Raw genomic sequence first — 20,091 nt, forward strand, 5'->3', positions numbered from 1 at the left:
AGGGTGCTAGAAAAGATATATACGGAACGCAGGGATATAGAGTGTACGCTGCAAGAGGGGGCTCTGTGCGCGGTGCGCCGCACGCCTCAGACGTTGTAGGCCACCTTCTTGGCCACGTCGCCAAACACGTGGTTCTCGGCCTCGGCCTCCGGACACTGCTCCGGCTTGCCGTTCGACATCATGATCTTGAACCGGGCCGCCAAGTGCTCCGGGTCCTTCTGCACAATGAACTCCCGGTACTCGGCGAACGTCTTGAACGACCCGTAGGCCGGGGTGGCGGCCTCTTTGGCCGCCTTGTTGCCTGCTCTGGCGGCGCTCGAGAAGAGTCTGCTGGTCTGTCTGCTGAACATGCGAAAGGTGCGGGGGTGTAGGGGGAACTTGTTTGTCTGGGTGTGCACACAGCGCAACGCTGCACCCACCCACTCGCCCTCTTGCACTCCACCACCGGCCAGGGGAGATAACGGCTGGTATTTATAACGCAACGGGTCCGTGCGCCAGGCCCCGTCTGCTCTGCGGTGCACCCTGCTCGCCCCGATAACCTACGACGCCCCGATCAGATCACCGCCCTGGCACACCGCTGGCACCCCCTCTCGGCCCTCCGCTCTCCTCGTTTATGCTCGGAGAAAACAATGGCCTGTCGCTGCGGAACAACTTCTGCCCGCCCGCTGCTGCCGCCACCCTGTCGCCGCCGCAACAGGCCACCCCGTCCGGCCTTTATCATGTGATGATTGACCCGTCCGGACTGCAGCAGGCCCGGCTGCGGAGTAGCGGCAGCACGATGTGGCGCTGCGGAGGTCACGCAGCGCAACAATGGCCAGCGCCGCAGCAAGACCGATAAGAGCTGGCGGGGGGCGATGGTGCGACAAGCCAGGCGGGGCGAGGGCGAGACGGGGCAAGACGGGGCGAAACAAGGCGCGGGTGGACGATCGTCTCAAACATGAATCCGGCGGTGGTGAAGACAGGCCGGAACGACGGCATGGCCAGACCTGGGGCACTGGTCGTGAGGGCCGGGTACCACACAAGGGCGCAGGGCACAGCAGCGCGATGGAAGACAGCAACTTCGGATCGAAGTACGACCGGCAGGTGCGTCTGTGGAGCGGGAACGGGCAGCGGTCGCTGGCAGGCAGCCGGGTGTGTGTGGTGAACGGGTCTCCGTGGGCCAGCGAGATCCTCAAGAACCTCGTTTTGCCCGGCGTGGGGTCGGTGGTGGTGGTGGACTCGGCGGCGGTGGGCGAGGAGGACCTTGCAAGCAACTTCTTCCTTGGCGGCGGCGACGTCGGGGCGCAGCGGGCAGTGCGGCTTGCGGAGACGGTCAGCACGCTGAACCCGGACGTGTGCATCACGGCCGTGGTGGACGACAGGGCTCTCTTCGGGGACGGGGACGAGGACGCGGGCTTCTGGAGCTCCTTCGACTGCGTGGTGCTGTGCGCGGGGCCGGCGTACCACGCCTGCGAGAGCCGGCTCAGCGAGCGGTTGTGGGCCCTCGGCGTGCCGCTGCTCAAGGTGGGCGCCGTGGGCTTCTACGCGTACCTGCGCATCCAGACCGGCGAGCAGGTCATCGTCGAGACGCACGAGAGCAACCTGCACGACCTGCGGCTGGACCTGCCGTGGCCCGCGTTGCAGCAGCACGTGGACCGCACCAGCCTCGCCGACGACAGCTACCTCCGAGCACCGTACAGCGTCGTGCTCTCGAAGGTGTTCCAGCAGCTGCAGCAGAACGCGGACGGCAGCCGCCGCCCGGCGCCGGCGGCGGTGCGAGCAGCGCTCAAACGCCTCTACCGCACGGGCGACGAGCTCAACTTGGACGAGGCGTACAGCAAGGCGTACCTGCTCATGCGGAACTCCGCCGAGATCCCGCCCAGCGTGGCGGACATCCTCGCCGACCGCAAGACCACGCATCTCGACGGGTCCAGCTCGCTCTTCTGGATCCTCTGCAACGCCCTCAAGTGCTTCTACGACACCTTCCACGTCCTCCCGCTCAGCGGCGTGCTCCCGGACATGGAGTCTGACACCGCCGACTACATCCGCTTGAGAAACATATACACCGACAAGTTTGAGCAGGACCGGCGCTTCATCCGCGACAAGGCCCTCCTCAGTCTCCGCCAGCTGCACCGGTCCCCGGACGAGCTCGCCGACAACGACAGCCTGCTCACTCTCTTTGTGAAAAACAGCCGTTTCTTGAAGGTTGTCCGAGGCAGCAAGTGGGACACAATGCCCAAGATCCTAGAGGTGTTCAAGTCCGGCAACGAGCAGCTGGCCGACAAGGCGCTGATCTACTTGGCCTTTTTGACCCTAGAGAGCTTTGCCCGGGAACATCACCGCTCTCCGACCTTTGACGACCGGCCCGAGCTGCGCACCACCGCCATTGCCATCCTTTGCAACAACCACGACGTCAAAACCTTCCCCGAGGGCTTCGACAAGGTCTTGGATGAGATGTGCAGGGCGTGTGGCCGCAGCCTTCACAACGTCTGCGCCGTCATCGGCGGCATCACTGCCCAGGAGGTCATCAAGATTTTGACCAACCAGTATATCCCTCTTGACAACTGTCTAGTCTACGACGGCATCACAGGGAGAACGTCCACCTTCAAGCTCTGACCATAGTTTGTGCTTCCGCACCCCGCCTCTGCCTAATCCGGTAATATATACACGTCGGTTCCATGTACTCGTTCCGCTCGCTCCTTTTATAGCATAACACTTACCTAACGCATCTTTTCCACATGGGTAGGTACTAGCTTAACACTCCCGTGCTTCTTCAACGTCATGACCATATCTCCTTGCCCCACTTCAGCAGAGCTGTGAATACAAACCAATGCAGTACTCAGATACCATTGGTATTCCAAAGACGGACTCGTCCAGATGGAGATTAAGAACCACTAAACTAGGTGCACAGAAATGGGAATACCTGCAATCCGAGGAAGAGTCGAAGCATGACCCCCAAGATAACCTGACTAAATATCTGTTAGATGACCCTGCGTTTGTTCCTCCTCAAATCACTCCAAACCCAAGAACAGTTTTTGAAACAACAAAAAATGCAGCATTGTTTTTCCAGGGCGTCCAAGACAAAAGTTCAGGTACTTGGCCCGTTCTGTACAAGGGTCCAATGTTCATGGCCATCGGTTATGTTGCCTGCGCCTACTTCACAAAAATGCCTATTCCAGATCATGAAAAGAAGGAAATCATCAGATATCTTGTCAATACCGCCCACCCAGTCGATGGAGGTTGGGGATTGCACGAGATCGATAAATCTACCTGTTTCGGTACAACCATCAACTATGTCATTCTTCGGATCCTAGGTTTACCAAAGGAACATCCCGTTTGCGTAAAAGCCCGCAACACATTGCATAAACTCGGTGGCGCCATAGGGAACCCGCATTGGGGTAAAGCATGGTTGGCTGTATTGAACTTGTACAAGTGGGAAGGAGTCAACCCTGCTCCAACTGAGTTATTTGCTTTACCCTATTGGACACCCATCCATCCGATGAAATGGTGGGTTCATACAAGAGCAATATATATTCCACTTGGATATTTATCATCCGCAAAAATACAATGTGAATTGGACCCTCTTTTGGAAGAAATCAGAAGTGAATTGTTCACTCAACCGTTCGATAAAATCAAATTTGCGGATAACAGAAACAAAGTGTGTGGCGTAGACTTATACTACCCTCACACCGCACTTCTCAACATATTGAACAATTGCATGGTGGCATATGAAAAATACCTAAGACCAAAATGGTTGTTAGATTATTCCAATAAAAAAGCATACGACTTGATTATCAAAGAACTTGAGAATACAGAGCATTTAGGGATTGCACCTGTCAGTGCAGCATTTGAGACAATTGTTCTATACATTGTTCAAGGCGCAAAAGGTGCTGATTACTTGAGAAGCTTTAACAGAATGAAAGAAACCTTGTTTTTGGGTAAGCAAGGAATGACAGTCATGGGCACAAATGGTTCCCAAGTTTGGGACTGTGCATTCTTTATTCAGTACTACTTTGTTGCTGGTTTAGCAGACCTCCCCGAGTACCATGATGCGATAGTGCGATCCTTTGAGTTTTTGATAAGATCGCAATTTGATACTGATTGTGCTAAGGGGTCATTCAGAGATAAAAGACTTGGAGCTTGGCCATTTTCAACCAAAGAACAGGGCTACACTGTTTCCGATTGCACTGCCGAGGCAATAAAGGCTATTTTGATGGTGATGAACTCGAAAAGTTTCAAAGATGTGTATAACCTTTACGACCTTTCGAAATTGAATGATGCAATTGATGTTCTGCTGGGCTTACAGAACGTTGGAAATTTTGAGTTTGGATCATTTTCCACCTATGAAAAAATCAAGGCTACACCAATGCTAGAACTGATAAATCCTGCAGAAGTTTTTGGTAACATTATGGTTGAATACCCATATGTGGAGTGTACTGACTCTTCCGTATTAGGTCTTGCATATTTTCACAAGAATTCAAACTACAGATCTCAAGAGATCAAAACAGCCATCAAAAGAGCTACCGACTACATCATTCATTGCCAGAGACCTGATGGTTCTTGGTATGGTTGTTGGGGTATTTGTTTCACGTATGCTGGGATGTTTGCTCTTGAAGCATTGGCCGAAATTGATCTGAACTACTCCAACAGTGACACTGTAAGGAAAGGATGCGACTTTTTGGTTTCACGTCAGTTACCTGATGGTGGTTGGGGTGAGTCAATGAAAAGTTGCGAGACTCACACCTATGTATCAACACAAGAATCATTGATTGTACAAACAGCATGGGCTCTCATAGGACTACTTCTGGCTGATTATCCAGATAAGCCAGTTCTGAGAAGGGCTGTTGATCTTCTTGTTGAGCGCCAACAGAGAACAGGCGAATGGGAATTTGAATATGTCGAAGGAGTTTTCAACCATTCTTGTGCCATTGAGTATCCGAACTACAAGTTTCTCTTCCCCATCAAAGCTTTGGGTCTGTTTGTTCAGAAATATGGTGACGAGAGTATTTAATCCTTACGCTGAAGCATGTGATAATGATGATGGCATGACTTGTAAATTATATAGAAAATAAGTGTACATAAAAACGAATAAAAATGATCAGAACTTTTACTTGGCTATCTTGCTAACCCTTCTAAATTTTTGTGTATTTCCTATCAAGTTTTCGACATAAGAAGAGAATAATTCATTGTCTTCCCTTATATCGCCCATTCTTTCGTCCCAGACAGAAAGCAAATTCAAAAGGTTCTTTTTGACAGCAACCAGTTCCACAAGGTACCCTTCATTGTTTTCTGAGTGTTCTCTAATTGCATGATGAGCTTCCGTGATAATTCTCGTGGTATTTGTAATTTTATCTGCAAAAACCTCACTCTTCTTATCGATTCCTAAGCTTGCAAAATCAGGGACTTGAGCCAATAGATTTTCAAGCTCACTATTCACATTGGATGTACTTTCTCGATCATACAAATCCCTAATTTCTGTGGTACTGCTCGTAGAGCCGGTCTGTGGAACTTTTCCGGATATATTATTGGTGTTTTCTATAGGTATGTTTAAATTGAGCATTAGCTGCTTGAATACCATGCTCTTTCTCCAGATAATATGCGGTGTGAGTCCATCATTATCAGAAACGAGCTGATCAAAAACTTTGCTTGCCCTTTCATTGAAAACAAATCTTTGGTCCGTAGGAGACGCTGTACCAGCTGTATCACTCTCTAACTCTCCGAACGAGGTTTTTGTATCCGCTATTTCATTGAAGACGTTACCTAACAATTGTGTTATATTCTCTTCATTTTTCACGTAATCACCATCATATAAAGATAACTCCTTTTTCAACTCGGTGCTCACATCTAGTTTCTCTTCAGCTGGCTCAATCTGGTCCACTTCTTCAAAGTCTCCAAATTCATCGTCGTCAGAGGCATCTTCATTACCCACAATGACTTCGTTGTCCGCCACAGCTCGATCGATTGCGGGTTCTGCAGTTTCTAGTTTCTGCCCATTGCTCAATACTCCTTCTTCTGCCTTCTCACTGCTCATCGAATTATATTGCCTCCCTATTTGGGGGAATGCTTGATTGTCTTCCCCACTCCGCAACAGGCTTCCAACCTTGTTTCCCGATCCCTCTGTCTCAGCTACTTTGCACTTGAACGAGAAAGACACGAAAAAATTAAATTTCCTTGCTCGCACGAAGAAAAGTAGCTATTACTTCATTACTAGTATTAATAAAAGACAAATCAAATTACTACTTTAATGTTTTTCCTTCACAGGCTTAATGTTTTCTTTTGAAAATTCCACCAATAGCACCGGCGCCGTGTAGAGCCTTCTCGCCGATCTTACCGGCAGTACCCAAGACCTTTCCTGCACCATCTACACCTGTACCTAAAATTTTACCGGCGCCATCAACTGCCATACTGGATGGGTTTGGTAATGCTTTCTCAGTACTAATCAATGTATGATATTCAGGTTTGAAGCCAATTCTCACGTACAATGTACCAGCGGCTGTTCCGTCATCAGCAACCAACGGAAATTCAAAGTCAGTCATTTTGTTTCCAAATGGATCGATATCTTTGAGAGCGAAATTGTATTCACCAATCTTATCATCTTGCTCAACACCAAAATCCCAATCGCTGACTTTAAAACGTAAAATAGATTGCACACGTGAATCAATGTCAATAGTTGTAGATTCATTCCATTCGGGATCAAGCGTCTTCTTCTTGGTTTTGGTCTTGAAAAAGCTCTCACCATTAAGGTAAACTTCAACGAATGGATCTGATTTACCATTAGAGTCCATCGATAGTAAGTCACTCGCATTTAAAATTTCGAGTGACAACGTACCTGAGTTACCAATAGAATCTGCTGGCGGCAATGAACTGATTAGAGCCGGTAGGTACTTCGAACTGATTTGAATAACATTACTGTTGTCAGGTATTTTTAACATTGACTTTTTGCCATAACTGTTTTCCAATAACGTGAAGGTCGGCATCGTAACTTCTTTAGAGGCTGATTTTTTCAAAGTTTGGTTAGGCTTTTCAGCAATTCTGAACGTAATGAGAGAAAAGTTCTTGAGCTCCTTGACCAAATAGTCAAATGTAAAGCTAATATTACTTTGCGGCGTGACTTTAGTTTCAAAGGAAGCGTGACCTTGCTTATCAAAGAACACTTGGAAGTATCCACCAGTGGAGAATTTGGAACCTAAAATTGTCAAAACTAACACACCTGAGTTGTATTTCGGTAAGTCAGCAAGAGTCAATTCATGTCTTGGTTTCGTATCCACAGTCAACGCAGCAGAATCAATGACCTTGGCTTTTTGAGCTTCAGTTGCTTTGCTTTTCATTTTCTTTTCTTCAGCATCAATTTTCTCCTGAGCTTCTCTGGCTTCTTCATGTTCAGCCTCAATTTCTGCAGGTGTTGCACTAGGTAAGACAGGGTAAAATGCTAAAGAATAAGATACAATACCCTTGGCACCTTTTCTTTTATGGAAAAGTCTAGCTTCAGAAAGCTCACCTTTGGTTTCAATAGGATCTCCCTTTGCGTTGTAATCAATGAACTCGTTCAATCTTATCTGGAATGAACCTAATGTTCTGTCCTGAGTATGTCTTTCGACATCCATCGCCTCAATTGTAACTCTTTGGTTAATAGAAGAGACTGGAAGATATATCGACTCATAATATTTCGGCGAAGTGGTAGAATCAACTGTTAAAGTTCTACCCCTTTGGATACCATTGACTAAAACTCTGATGTAAGGGTCGATAACACCTATCTTCTCAAGGTTAATCAAATCTTCTGCCTTTTCAATGTAAACTCTTAAAACACCAACAGGTTCACTGTAACCGATTGCACCGGGAACACCTGCAATCTTGACAGAATTCCAGTTACACGAGATTTCGACCTCCCCGAGACCAGAGTTCATAGTGAACCAGCTGTTACCAACATAAGATGCATCAATGATATCAACCAAGCGCATTGTTGTGGAACCAATGATTTTGTTTTCCTTAGATTTTTCTCTCAAAATAATACGAACTCTTGACTTGGATCTGTCATATATTATATCCTCAAAACTGCAGTTCCATGATGCAGAAGAAGCATTTTTGGCAACTGGACTTTCAAGTTTCTTTTCACCCGAAACATAGAGTTGTGCATAAACTGAAGCTTTCTCCTCTTCGTCTTTAGTGTACGATCTAGCACCTGTCAAGGTAATCTTTGCAACACCGGTGTTGAAATCAGGTGGAGGACTATAAGAACCATCTGGCAACTTCGAACCTTGTAGCGATCTCATTAACTTGATATCAAAATTAAAACAGCCTGCAGGGTAGTTGTTTCTCAAAACAGGTAAGGAAATGTTTTCGATAAAGCCCTTAGACATCAAGTCTTCCAAATCATATAATGCTGCACCCATGAATTTGTCCTTCCTGCCGTCGGAAATATTTTCATCGTATAACATGATGGCAAGCGGATCTGCGGAAGAATTCAAGATAATTCTAATGGTTTCATTGTACACTGGGTTTATAGTATCATTAACAATTTTAGTTTTGGCCAAAACTGAGCCACTGAAACCAAATGTAAAGTAAGGATCGATAGTGTTGTTGAAAGTATCAGCACCTTGTAAATTTTTGGCATCTTTAACTCTTAGTTCCAACACGCCCAATGCACCATTGACTCCATTACCAGCTAGCAATTGTTCTAAGTTCAATTGGAATGACAAGGGACAAAAAAGCATTGGGCCCAAATACTTCTTGAGCATTTCATTGACTAGTAAGAACAAACCTGGAATGTTGAAAATCTCAAAACCGAAAATTGAGTCACTACCTACTGGTTTTGCAACAAAGTCAAATTTAGGTGGCTCGGTTAAAGAGACGCTAACTGTCTGAATATGGGGGAAGTTGGTCATCATTCTCAATCTGACTCTAGCTTTGGCGCTGAAAGAAACATTTGAAACTAAAATGGGAATGGTCATACCAAAAAGCTGGGCCTTTAACAACACTTCTAAATTGACCTTGTTTCTCATTTGCTTTGCGGTTGAATCTTCCAAAGCGTTTGGAATCATCGAAACTTCCCAGTCCATAACAGTAACGTCACTTGCAGTTCTGTCCAACGTTCTGACCTTGTCGACTCTTGGGGGTTTGGTACCGAGTGTAAGGGTATGAATCCAGATTCCCTTGACAAAAGCAGGAATGGCCTCCAATTCAGCCAGCATAGGGTTGACAGCATCAGTGACTAGTTGAGAGATGGAAGGTTCAAGGAAAACCCAGTATCTGTCTAAAAAGACGTTTAGCCAATCTAACGATTCAAAGTCGTCTTCGATTGCATGAACTGCAAACTCTCTTTGTGCTTCCAATCTCAATTTCAATCTGTATTTTCTCACAGAAGAACGATAGTAAAACGCTGCAGCAAACGTTACCAAGAAAACAGCACCAAGGCTCCATTTAAGCCAGCCAAAAAGGCCAGACAATAATGACGCCAATATTGTGATCGCAATTCCATGGTACCAATCACCGTACGCAAATTCTGGCAAATACTGATCGAGTGTGGTTGCTCTTGTCAAGAGATCCATAATCTCATCGACTGGGGATAGCGCATAAGACTTATCGTAACCAGACACCTCCCTCCAGCCCCTAAACGAGGCTGGGTGTTCCGATCTCTTTTGCAACTCCTTCTCCTCCATAGCTTTCCGTAGCTTGTTGCCAATTGACTTGCTCACAGGACCGCCGATGTTGAGCGACGGAATTTTGGAAAGACCCTGGGTCGCAGAGAGGGAAGGATCGGACGTCTTTGCTGTTCCTGAATCACCTTTAGACCCCGAAGAGCCGGTTGTTTCTGTGCGAGTAGCCGTAGAAGCCATTTTGTTCTGAATTTACTGCTTTTTGATGGTGCAGGCTCAAGCACAGTAATTGAGTATTCTCGGTAACAATCCGTGTGTGTATGTCGTGTGAATGTTGCGAACGTAGCCGCTTTGTCAACCAGAGAAGAAGCAGAAACCCAAATCCATCTGCCGGTAAATAAACAAGTGACGACAGCTAAGCGAAAAAGACAGAAAGCAGGGGCAGAAAAGCTTCGCTGCAGTGCCCAATGCGGCGGCGCCCCTCTACATGATTGCTGACTCTGAGTGGAACAAGTTTATTTTCTGTTCACACTTGCCGCCTTAAGACAAAGGCTTGAAGGTTACGACACGAAAGGAGGCATATAAGGAGTGGCGCCTTGGACAGGAACATGGAAAGGCTGGATGAATCTGTCCGACTTTTGAATGGCACGCTGGCTTCACTCGAGGAAGCGGTCGAAACGCTACACATACAAACCAAAGACGTGTCTGGATTACAGCAAACGTTGCACACAAGGCCGCTGTTCGACGTGTTGCCGGAGCGCATAGTGCTGCAAAGACCGCTTAGAATTCAAAAGGTGGTGAAGCCGCTCATCGAGAAGGACAGCGCCACGTTGGCCGGTCTGCTCAGCAAATATAAAAAGAAGAGACTGATATTGGAGCAACAGTCGAAGATAGCGAAACTCAAGCTAGAAACGTTGAATGGCTGATCTTCGTACAATTGTGTATTAAAGGTATTACGAAACGGTTATTGGTATACGGAATGGAAATGATTAAGTGCCGGAGTTTATAGACTAAACGTAAATGTTCGAAAGATTCTCCCTAATGCGGTGTAATGTCTTCTGCAAGCTCTCGAGTTTGACACATATCGACAAGAGAACTGGATCGGACGTCACAACTTCACACTTCTCGGTCACGTGGACAACGTAAGGATTACTTTCATCGTCCACAAACGTCACCGACTGCTCGAGGTACATGTTGGCGCTTTTGATCAAGCTGGACAACGACGGGTCAGAGTTATAAGCAAATATGTTCTTGAACGTGGTCCCAATCCCGGATCCCTCTTGCTGGTCGTCTGGGTGCTGTTCCCTCCATTTCAGATACTTCGCATACTCGTCGGAAAGCGTCTTGTTCACCGGTATCCCTCGTTGTTTCGAGATCTCCTTCCTTACAATGTCCGCAAAAGAAAGACGGCTGGCTTTGTCCATTATGACGCTCCATGGTTTTTTCTCCACCAACTCCAAACTCTTGAAATCAACAGTGAGCTCCCCTTCGTTCACAAGAAAGTCAAGGGCCACGGTCTTCGGCAGCTGCGGCTCAAAGGAGTTCCCAGGCACCCTGTAGGAGGGGAATATGTATGCCGAATCAGGATTGCACAGAGACTGGCGTGCCAAATCGACATGTGAGCATACTTGCTCCATGTACCTCACAAAAAGATCAGCGCTATTTCCATGTCCATTGTTATCCATAATCTTGTCCAGATTAGAAATTGCATTCTCCATAGCATCATGGCAGTCTAGAAGTTGTCGAACAATCAAGTATTTGGAAGGTTTAAGCTGGAACTCTATTTTCTTCCCGCCATTGGAATGTTTGCTATTAATCACTATATGCAACGCCGTAATCTTGAAATTTTCCCTAGTTACCGTACCTTTAAGCACTTCTGATTTATGAGATGAAAGTGGCAATTTGTATTGTGTGTCGTTTGTTTCTTCTAGATTCTTTACACATATTTGTAGCGTGTCCCTGATCGACTCGAGCTGCGAAGAGATGACTTCTGACACATACCACAGCACCTCATTGTGAGAGTGCTTGACGGTCAAACTCAGAAGCTCATCTCGACTTAGCTTCTCCAGGGGGAATATCTGCGTTGACATACCTGATGAGAGTAATGCTGCGGTGCAAGTACAGCCATTAAATGTAGACCCGATAAAGCCTTCAATATATAACATTTCTCTGGAGCTACCTCGAGCCTCTTTAAGACCAGACGCGGAGAAGAAAAGATTCAATAATTCATGCAGGTTTCTCGTGCTCAGTGTCCTAGAAGTCATCAAGAGATCACAAGAACTTTTTTAGAGTCGTGCAGGGTCTTTAGTAACTGCTGAAAATACTACAAGCTGTGTTTCAGTTAAAATGTCTAAGCGCAGAAGAGAGTTCGCAGAAATCCTGGATCAAACGACGCCAAACACTTCATTACCTTATCACCCGCTGAGCTTTCTGATTCCAAAACAGTATGCTGTTCCACTTGCCGTTCCATACGATGCCAACATTCCTTCAGATACAATTACGTTCTCCCAAAACGACTATAATGATGAAACAAATAAGACGATTCCCGTTAGTCTTTTGAGCTCCGATATCTGGAAGGGTGAAGATCCTGATTTGAAATTTGTGAAATTCAAAAAGCCCTTTATACAAAATAGGGCGACCGCAGATAGTGATAAATCGGAAAGTCCAGTTGCACAAATGTTGAATAATACTTTAACAGAAAACATTACACCTGTCACTAAAAAAGACTATTTCAAGAGTAACTTGAAAGTAAATAAATCCGGGCCAATTACTCAACCAATTGATGATGAACATCTTCTTGATGAGATCAATAAACTTATTGGTGCCGATGTCTTGGAGGAACCGGATGCAACTAACTCTTTTTCACGCGTCATAAGTCGAGAAATGGAACAGGAGCAAAAACCAGAGTTTATATATGATTCCGCAGTTACTCAAAGTGTACTAATCTCTCATCTTATAGATGAATTCCAGCAGACAATATCGAGTTTATGTGAAGGTAATGTTGGAACTGAAACTGAAAATGATACTTTGAACATGTGGGACACTTACACAACTATATTTGCTGACGAGCTTCAAATAGTCAGGCCCGAGATTCTGGCTTCCTTAAAGTCAAAACTTTCGGAGCTGGTTACCACTAATAGCCATGTCCAAATAGAACAAACTGTGTTTTCGAAACTTCTTGATATCTGTATGAACTCAGTAAAAGAAGCATTATCACTGGATTGGGAATTTGTTTATGAATCAGAGGATTTTTCCAATACAAATGAATATCAGAGATTTGCAGAAGTGGTGATGAATTGTACTTCTATTATCATCCTTTTATATTCAAATAACCTTGTTGAAAAGCTGACTAGACATGAAAGCGGTTTTTCTCTGGTGGTAGATTTTTTATGCATTTACGCAGCCCTGCTAAAGTCCTTATATCTACGTGAAACTTTCACTGAGCTTCCGGATTTTTTCATCTCAACCTTAAAGCATTTCATTTCGACAATTTCTACCCTTTCTGATAACATAACTAAACTGCCTTTGGACGAATCATCTGTTACACGTCTAGAATATATCTCTTTTGACATTATATTCACAGATATCCTTTCCACAAGGGAGAGATTGAACTTGAACCTAGTGTTGGAAGAAATGCGATCCAATTTTGCTCACTTGATTATTGCTATCTACTCAAGTTACAACGATCAACGAGTTTTTATTTTCAATGAAATAATTGAAAACTTTGGAACTTTAAACCCACTAAAATCTAAGGCCAAAAATTACAGATTAGATTGCGGTATATCAGTTCAATTAATATCCTACCTGATTGTCAGCTTGATTCAAAGCCATAATGATTACGGGAAAGATTTTGATTACTCACAATATGAATTTCTCACGTTAAACCATCCTACAAAAGCAAAAAAGTTGGAACTACAGGAAATTAATGATAATTTTTGGAATTCAGTGTGGCGCCAAACAGATTCAATGATGAAGGCAATTGATCTATTCATTACCAGTTTTTTGAAGAAACTTTTAGCATCTTATTCACCTTCACTTAGAAAAATAGTAGAAAATCTAATGGCTGATTTATTTTTCATGCTAGAATTACCGGAGTTCCCATCATGTGGCATAATTTTGAACTCAATGTTGTCAAATTTGCTCAATATTTGTAGCAATACCGACATCACCCTAACCAGTGCACACACACTCTTTTTTGAAATTATTGGTAGTATTGGCTCTAAAATACTAGCCTTGAAGGGTAGTTCAGATGTCAGTATTTTAGATGTGCGCATTGATTCATCTTCTCTTGAAATTCTAATAGAAGATCTGCTAACTATCTTGTCGTATTTCAAATTTAGCAGTGCCACAAGGTTTCACAATCATTCAGTTTTTAACTTTGAGTCACTCCTCTTTTTGGGAAAGCTCAAAAAAATTGAGACCCACATCAATACTCTTTTGGCTCAAAAGAAAGAAAGCCTATTGCAAAAACAATTAGAGTCAAATAAAATGGTCTTGAGAAGTGTTGAGTCCGCTCTTATGAAATTAATGGAACTGGTTTCGCAAAATAAGAGCCAAGTCGATATAGAAATTTTATCGGACACACAAATCAGAGAAATATACAAAAACCTTTTATTATCACAAGAATTAATGGATCGTTATAATGATGTTCTAACATTTATTCTGTCATCATTGAACCATCCAAAGGCTAAATCAAGATCTTTGGCAACAAAAAACTTGACTTTGTTGATAGATAGAGAACCTGGATTAATACAAGACGCAAAACTGAGATATATGATCAAACATAGATTAATGGAATCTTATGCTAGTGTGACTGATGCCGTTTTAGATTTGTTGTTCAAAGTTCTAGAATCGAAGCCTCAATATATCGAGGAGTATTCGGATATCGTATCACAGAAAATGTCAGATCCTAGTATTGCAGTGAAGAAAAAAACCGCCGCCCTGATAAAATACATGTTTTCAAATACACGATCGGTCAATGTCAAGGTAAGACTCTCACAGGCACTACTCAACCAATTAGACGATGAAGAAGACAGAATTACAGACCTATCATGCTATATATTATGCGAATTATTGTTCGTAGACATTGGGCACCTTGTGGTTGATAATAATGTAACGGATCCAGTCACCATTCAAAACAAAGCATATGAGGTGATCTATGTTTTGTGTGGTATTTTTTTGCAAGGTTCTGCCACTTGGATCTTATTTGAGAGATTTTTTAACGAAAAAGTCATTTATCCTAGTGATTTCAATGAATCTTTCCGATTGGAACTAAAAAGCTCTTTGGGCTTATTGATTGAATGTATGCTGGAGCTAATTACAAATTCTTATGAGCAAGAGAATGTGAAAGAAAAAATAACTTCAGAATCCATAATGGGGGTCATGTCCACTTTTGTCAAATGTGATGAAAGGTTGATCTCTCAGGATCAGCTAATAACTATTCAGCCCTATATCATAAACGATTATAAAGGAGGAAGTATATGTTTTTATGCATTAGAGATCCTAAACTTGGCCCTCAACCACTCTAAAACGTTAAACAAATCTTTTGTGAAATCTTGCAAAGAATCACTAATGAAAAGACTCACAAAATTCAATTCAAAAGAATTAGACCGGGCAATACAGTGCCTGTGGAAACTGTTTCTCCTTGATGATGATACTACTTCAGTTTCTAAAGCATGTATTTCTTCTTTGAGAATGCTCCTGAAATACATCGGTGACTTACAACGGTTTAGCAATAATACCAGCACAGACTCCATTGTTCCCAGATTATTATACCTAATAGGTGATTTTGGCCGTTACTGTAATTTTGAAAGGGATCGTCAACTATTTTTGTCCTCCAAGCTTGGTTTGCTTGAGAAGGAGCCAATTTCTGTCTTTTTGCTCAAATATTTACTCAAGTTTTGTGATACTTCTATCTCGAAGCCACTTAGAAAAATTGCAATAAAAAATACCCTTAATGTTTGCATTTCTCATCCCAAGCTTTTTTTTAGTGTTCCAGTTTCAAAATTAATTGATTCAACATTCAAGAAGAAGGATTTAGAAATAACCAATATAGTGATTGGATCATTGTTAACTTTTCTAGAGAATGAAGAGATTCAAATGATAAAAAAGAATGGTTTAGACACCAAAAGATCTGGTTCGATAAAACTAGATGTAGCTGTTTTTCATGGGTACACATTGAGCTACGTTAACGACGGGCTTTGCTCCACTTTAGTTCAAAAATATATGGGCAATATACTTCATATTTGTTTAGAGCCTGAAAATGCAATGAACTCGATTAAATTTTTGGGAATGGTAATCAAATTTGGCTTTTGCAACCCAAAACTCTGCTTTCCAACTGTGGTCTCTTTGGAAAGCGCAAAGTCCAATCACATAAGGCACATTGCACTTGAATTGCATCGGTTTTTGTTTGAGAAGTTCGAAACATTAATCGAATCAACTTATTCAGAGTCTATAAAACTAACCGCCAGATATGTTAGTAACGTTTACCGCCTTGATGAGCTCACAAATTGTTCAAATTTCCTAAAGATGTTTTTCAGAGTTGTAAAAGAAAGAAAGAGCAAGCAGAGGATTGACAAATTCATACAAGCAATCTTGAGGGCATTGAAACTAGTCAATATCTACAAGTTCCAGAAAATGACTAGAGAGGAACTCATCATTACTCAAACCCAAATTATGTTTCTTTGTATCAATATCAATGAGATGGAATTTACTACACAGCATGAGATTTTAAGTGTGATCGATTGTATAGAAAAAATCATTCTCACTGAAGAGAGTGTGTTCTCGGATCAGTTTCATCTGCTTCTCGATTTATTTGAGGACGATGATAATGATGAAAGATTAAGGCATTCAGCCATGGCAAAATCACTAGTTTCCCTCCATTGCTTGAGCAAATGTTTAATGGAAAATTATTCAATCTCCTCGGAATTAATACTAAAGTACCAAGAGAGCGAAGATAAAAAAGAGTTCTGGACTCATGTACCACAGCCCGATAATAAAAAGTTCTTTGTTGGAGAAATCAAGACTTTGCTAACCGAAAATGCTGCAAATCAGCTAACTTTACTATATAAAAAACTACAAGAATTTGCGAAAGGCTGATAGCCTGATATATATTTCCCTGATACATATCTTTTTCTAGCTTAAAAGTCAACTTATAGCTAAAATAATGAAGTATTAAATATTTGACAAGAACCAAGTCTGAAAGTCCTCCCTGTTGGAAATGTAACCCCTAATAACACTCTTCTTTAGCTCATTTAGCTTACCCTCACTGCAAAATTCTTTGAGTGATTCAGGCTGGCAAGTGTATAGCCCAGGCAATTCATTCAATATTTTGAAGGCAGACTGTATTTGATCAAGCTGCTCCTTGACCCATTTATTGTCATTGTCACCTTTTGCATTTCTAGACCCTTCTTCATCAGCATAAAGATCAAGAGATTCTGTATTATCTATTTTAATACTGTTGAATATCAAGATATATTGGGCTAGATCATGAGTGAGAAGAGTGAACCCGTTCATAGAAACCTTCAAGTGACTCAAATGGAGAATCAGCATAGAAAGAAAATAGCTAGAGATCTTATTCACAAATCTTAACTTCAAAACTGGGTCAAAGCTTAGCTCTTCCAATGCACTATTTAGTATGTTCTCTAAAAATGCCACCACCGAGTCACACGTTGGAGTCCTGTCAGACTCGCTTACAACCATATAGTCATTCACCGGTTGTTTCGATAAAATAAGGTTAATCCTTTCTTGTACAATTCCGACAAGATCATTCACAGTAACATTAACACCTATTTCAACATCTTGTAAAAATAAGTTGAAAGAATGACTTATGAAATTGGTGTCATGCTCGCTTGATACTAATGGATAGAAAGATTTTTTTACCACTGTTGAAAGTAAGTATAGTTGTACGAATATTGTGTAAAACTGAGATAAAAAGCTCAAATCAATGTCTGTAGTAGCGCCACGTCCAAAGACACTCTTGTTTTTTAGCTGAGAATCAACGTATGTGTCATATAGAGATTCTAGTCCAACAGCAATATAAGATGGGCCAACTTTATAAAGCATCAATTTGAAAAGCTCAACACTGTGTAGACTAATTTGGGAAGGCATTAATTCAATTGATCTGGTCAATGCCTCTAACACCAACTTATATATACTTTGAGTCACTTTCAGAGAGAGCGCAGATTTCGATTGAGGCGCTACCAAATCTTCTGTAACTGAGTTACCAAATAACTCTGTTGCATTAGTACTTGTTGTACCATAAGATGATTTGTACCTATCAAATAAGGAGTACTTCTCGTTGATTTTGATAAATGACGAGATGCCAGTCATTTTTTTGAACTTTTGAGAATTAGGAACATAGTTTCTAGCACTTCTCAGCTTATCTCTAAGTATACGAGAGTCAGGTAAATATAAATCAATGTTAGAGTGAGCGGAAGAATTTGGAGCCTTCGATTTTGCGTTGGCTAAAGTAGGAGAGGAAGCTTCGTATGGATTTTCATCTTCATGCGAGTGAACTCCTTCCAGTTCTTGGGATTGTTCCTCTAGGATTTCATCTTCCTTAACTTTTTCGATTTTCATTGTGAGTTTTTTTTCTTTGATCGCATCTCTATTTGCATCTTCAAATGGCCCAATTAAAGAATCAATTAAGCTCTCTAAATTCTCCTTTTCTAAAGTAAAGTATGAGTTTTCCTTCAAATGTTCATTAAACAGAGAGTTGTAAATCTTATCAAACTCAAACCCAAAATCAATGCTTTTATCTAGTAATACGGATCTTAATTGAGCAAAAGCCATCTGTGTTATTCCATTGTAAAACAAATGCAAAATTCTCAAATAACAGAGGGTACTTTGTGACATTGCTGTTGTTAACAGTAATTTCATTCTTGGTTTGACTATATTGTCCACAAGCTTGATAATAAGAGATATCAGGGCTTGTTTTGCATTTTCTTGGAAAATTGTAGTTATTGAATCAATTTCGGATAGGATTGTTTCTCGCACTGCCTCAAGTAGCTCTGCGGATACATGGTCTAATGAATAGTCAACGCTAGTAGGATTACGTAGAGTTTTCCAATAGGAATCACTAACTGGTTGCTTAACGTTATCCTGCATTTGAACAAAAATTGGATGACCTCCAACAAAAAAATCCACGATGTTGATCCCATTATTATAAATAAACAAAGTCTTTGTTATATTCTGTAAACGTGCAAAATTTTTGGATTGGTAATATGTATTGAAGGATTTTAATTGATCGCTTTCAAAAGTTGTTGCAAATTCCAGTATTAGGGTATGGGCATTTTCAGCATTGGATAGTTTAGCATCACTGGCTAGCTTCGATGATAACTTCAACAACTGTGACAATATTCTAGCTGTTTCAAATGTGTTAGCACGCTGTCTGTCGGTTGATAACTCAATAGGAGGTTCGCTATTTATGTAAAATCGATTGTAACACTTCAGTAAGAAACTAATGTTGGAAGCATTGTCCTTTAAGGTACTGGCTTTCTTCAATTTTTCACCTAGCGGATCAATCTTGGATGTATTAAGTTTTTCAACCGTTAAAAGTAAGTCATTGAATTTACTCTTCAAGTCTGCAGCTGTCGTTGATTGAGTAATAACGTTTGTGAAATGGTCATTTTCTCTCTTTTTGGTCGATCTTTCAAATACGTCCTTCTTTTTCTCACATTCGTCCATAAGTAAAGATAGCTTATCTTGTACACTACGGAGAGAATTGATGTAAGGGACAGGATCTACATATTGAACCCTATTGTTATCGGTGTGAATATAAGTGTCGTGACCATTTGTATCCTCCGATAACTTGGATAGCTTGTTCACAAATTCCGAGGGGGCTGTATCGGAAGAAAAGGTCTCCAGAGTGATTTGATTGGTATTGACAAACCCAAAAGACATGGCTTGAAGTCACTTTGCTTCAATTGATTGGCTCAGCAGCTTTATTGTAGACAAATTGCATACTCAACTTTCTAATGTTGGCCACGAATTCTGTACTACGTTTCCCGGGATTTATCACTAGGCGTTCTTGTTTTGAGCTTATTTTGTACATAAATACTTCTGTGCACCAACCACGAATAAAAGGCTCAACACGATGAGGCTCAGCCTGTAAGGAAGACTTCCGTCAGATGAGGTAAGGCGAGATTACATTTAAAGTTCGATAATAAGTCAGCTATAGTATTGTAAATAGGAGTAGCTAATACCATCAATTATTCGAGCTTAATCTAACAGATTGAGAAATGTGGTTAATTTTGTTGGGTTTTACTTCCAAAAGCACTGATTGTGGTGGATGCATTTAGGGTGCTGATGAAAAATTCGTGTTTGGAAATTCGAAAGGTTAAAGGCCTTTTTGATGAAGACCTACTATACTTTATGTCCAACAAGAATCGGTTAAAGAATTAGTTTAGAAATTCGAAAGGGAGATTCCCAATATCAAATGCTTTTAAATCGTTGTAGTACGAAACTCAAAACGCTTTAAATTTAACGCTATTGGAAACTCGGTTTACTAAGTTCTTTT

At 42.2% G+C, this 20,091-nt stretch overlaps 9 protein-coding genes across 9 annotated transcripts; 4 read left to right on the forward strand and 5 right to left on the reverse strand.

Annotated features, from left to right (window-relative positions):
• Nucleotides 1-86: 86 nt before the first annotated feature.
• Nucleotides 87-978, reverse strand: PICMEDRAFT_72666 (hypothetical protein; the record flags this gene model as incomplete). The annotated part of the gene is made up of 2 exons (XM_019164267.1): nt 87-330; nt 974-978. The coding sequence occupies 2 exons, from the start codon at nt 976-978 to the stop codon at nt 87-89; spliced, it is 249 nt and encodes an 82-aa protein (XP_019017722.1).
• Nucleotides 979-1,044: 66 nt separating this feature from the next.
• Nucleotides 1,045-2,595, forward strand: PICMEDRAFT_72667 (hypothetical protein; the record flags this gene model as incomplete). Its single annotated transcript, XM_019164268.1, has 1 exon — nt 1,045-2,595. The coding sequence occupies one exon, from the start codon at nt 1,045-1,047 to the stop codon at nt 2,593-2,595; it is 1,551 nt and encodes a 516-aa protein (XP_019017723.1).
• A 187-nt stretch (nt 2,596-2,782) lies between these two features.
• PICMEDRAFT_16461 (hypothetical protein) lies at nt 2,783-5,242 on the forward strand. The gene has a single exon (XM_019161216.1). It carries the CDS (start codon nt 2,810-2,812, stop codon nt 4,988-4,990), a length of 2,181 nt encoding a protein of 726 aa, XP_019017724.1. The 5' UTR covers nt 2,783-2,809; the 3' UTR covers nt 4,991-5,242.
• Nucleotides 5,039-6,138, reverse strand: PICMEDRAFT_132459 (hypothetical protein). Its single transcript, XM_019160034.1, has one exon. The coding sequence runs from the start codon at nt 6,008-6,010 to the stop codon at nt 5,087-5,089; it is 924 nt and encodes a 307-aa protein (XP_019017725.1). The 5' UTR covers nt 6,011-6,138; the 3' UTR covers nt 5,039-5,086.
• A 104-nt stretch (nt 6,139-6,242) lies between these two features.
• PICMEDRAFT_58880 (hypothetical protein) lies at nt 6,243-10,182 on the reverse strand (the record flags this gene model as incomplete). Its single annotated transcript, XM_019163324.1, has 3 exons — nt 6,243-7,334; nt 7,365-9,710; nt 10,105-10,182. The coding sequence occupies 3 exons, from the start codon at nt 10,180-10,182 to the stop codon at nt 6,243-6,245; spliced, it is 3,516 nt and encodes a 1,171-aa protein (XP_019017726.1).
• PICMEDRAFT_16463 (hypothetical protein) lies at nt 10,159-11,678 on the reverse strand. The gene has a single exon (XM_019161217.1). It carries the CDS (start codon nt 11,660-11,662, stop codon nt 10,583-10,585), a length of 1,080 nt encoding a protein of 359 aa, XP_019017727.1. The 5' UTR covers nt 11,663-11,678; the 3' UTR covers nt 10,159-10,582.
• Nucleotides 10,181-10,498, forward strand: PICMEDRAFT_72671 (hypothetical protein; the record flags this gene model as incomplete). Its single annotated transcript, XM_019164269.1, has 1 exon — nt 10,181-10,498. The coding sequence occupies one exon, from the start codon at nt 10,181-10,183 to the stop codon at nt 10,496-10,498; it is 318 nt and encodes a 105-aa protein (XP_019017728.1).
• Nucleotides 11,679-11,918: 240 nt separating the features above from the next.
• Nucleotides 11,919-16,670, forward strand: PICMEDRAFT_72673 (hypothetical protein; the record flags this gene model as incomplete). The annotated part of the gene is made up of 1 exon (XM_019164270.1): nt 11,919-16,670. One exon carries the CDS (start codon nt 11,919-11,921, stop codon nt 16,668-16,670), a length of 4,752 nt encoding a protein of 1,583 aa, XP_019017729.1.
• PICMEDRAFT_16464 (hypothetical protein) lies at nt 16,561-19,500 on the reverse strand. Its single transcript, XM_019161218.1, has one exon. It carries the CDS (start codon nt 19,473-19,475, stop codon nt 16,746-16,748), a length of 2,730 nt encoding a protein of 909 aa, XP_019017730.1. The 5' UTR covers nt 19,476-19,500; the 3' UTR covers nt 16,561-16,745.
• Between the last annotated feature and the right edge of the window lie 591 nt (nt 19,501-20,091).

This window comes from Pichia membranifaciens (assembly GCF_001661235.1).
Source record: "Pichia membranifaciens NRRL Y-2026 unplaced genomic scaffold PICMEscaffold_3, whole genome shotgun sequence".
Classification (NCBI taxonomy): Eukaryota; Fungi; Ascomycota; class Pichiomycetes; order Pichiales; family Pichiaceae; genus Pichia; species Pichia membranifaciens.

What these genes read in the sequence shown, in the direction of transcription:
- PICMEDRAFT_16461 (XM_019161216.1), top strand. Translation starts at nt 2,810, where the DNA reads ATGCAGTACTCAGATACCATTGGTATTCCAAAGACGGACTCGTCCAGA.
- PICMEDRAFT_132459 (XM_019160034.1), bottom strand. Translation starts at nt 6,010, where the DNA reads ATGAGCAGTGAGAAGGCAGAAGAAGGAGTATTGAGCAATGGGCAGAAA.
- PICMEDRAFT_16463 (XM_019161217.1), bottom strand. Translation starts at nt 11,662, where the DNA reads ATGTCAACGCAGATATTCCCCCTGGAGAAGCTAAGTCGAGATGAGCTT.
- PICMEDRAFT_16464 (XM_019161218.1), bottom strand. Translation starts at nt 19,475, where the DNA reads ATGTCTTTTGGGTTTGTCAATACCAATCAAATCACTCTGGAGACCTTT.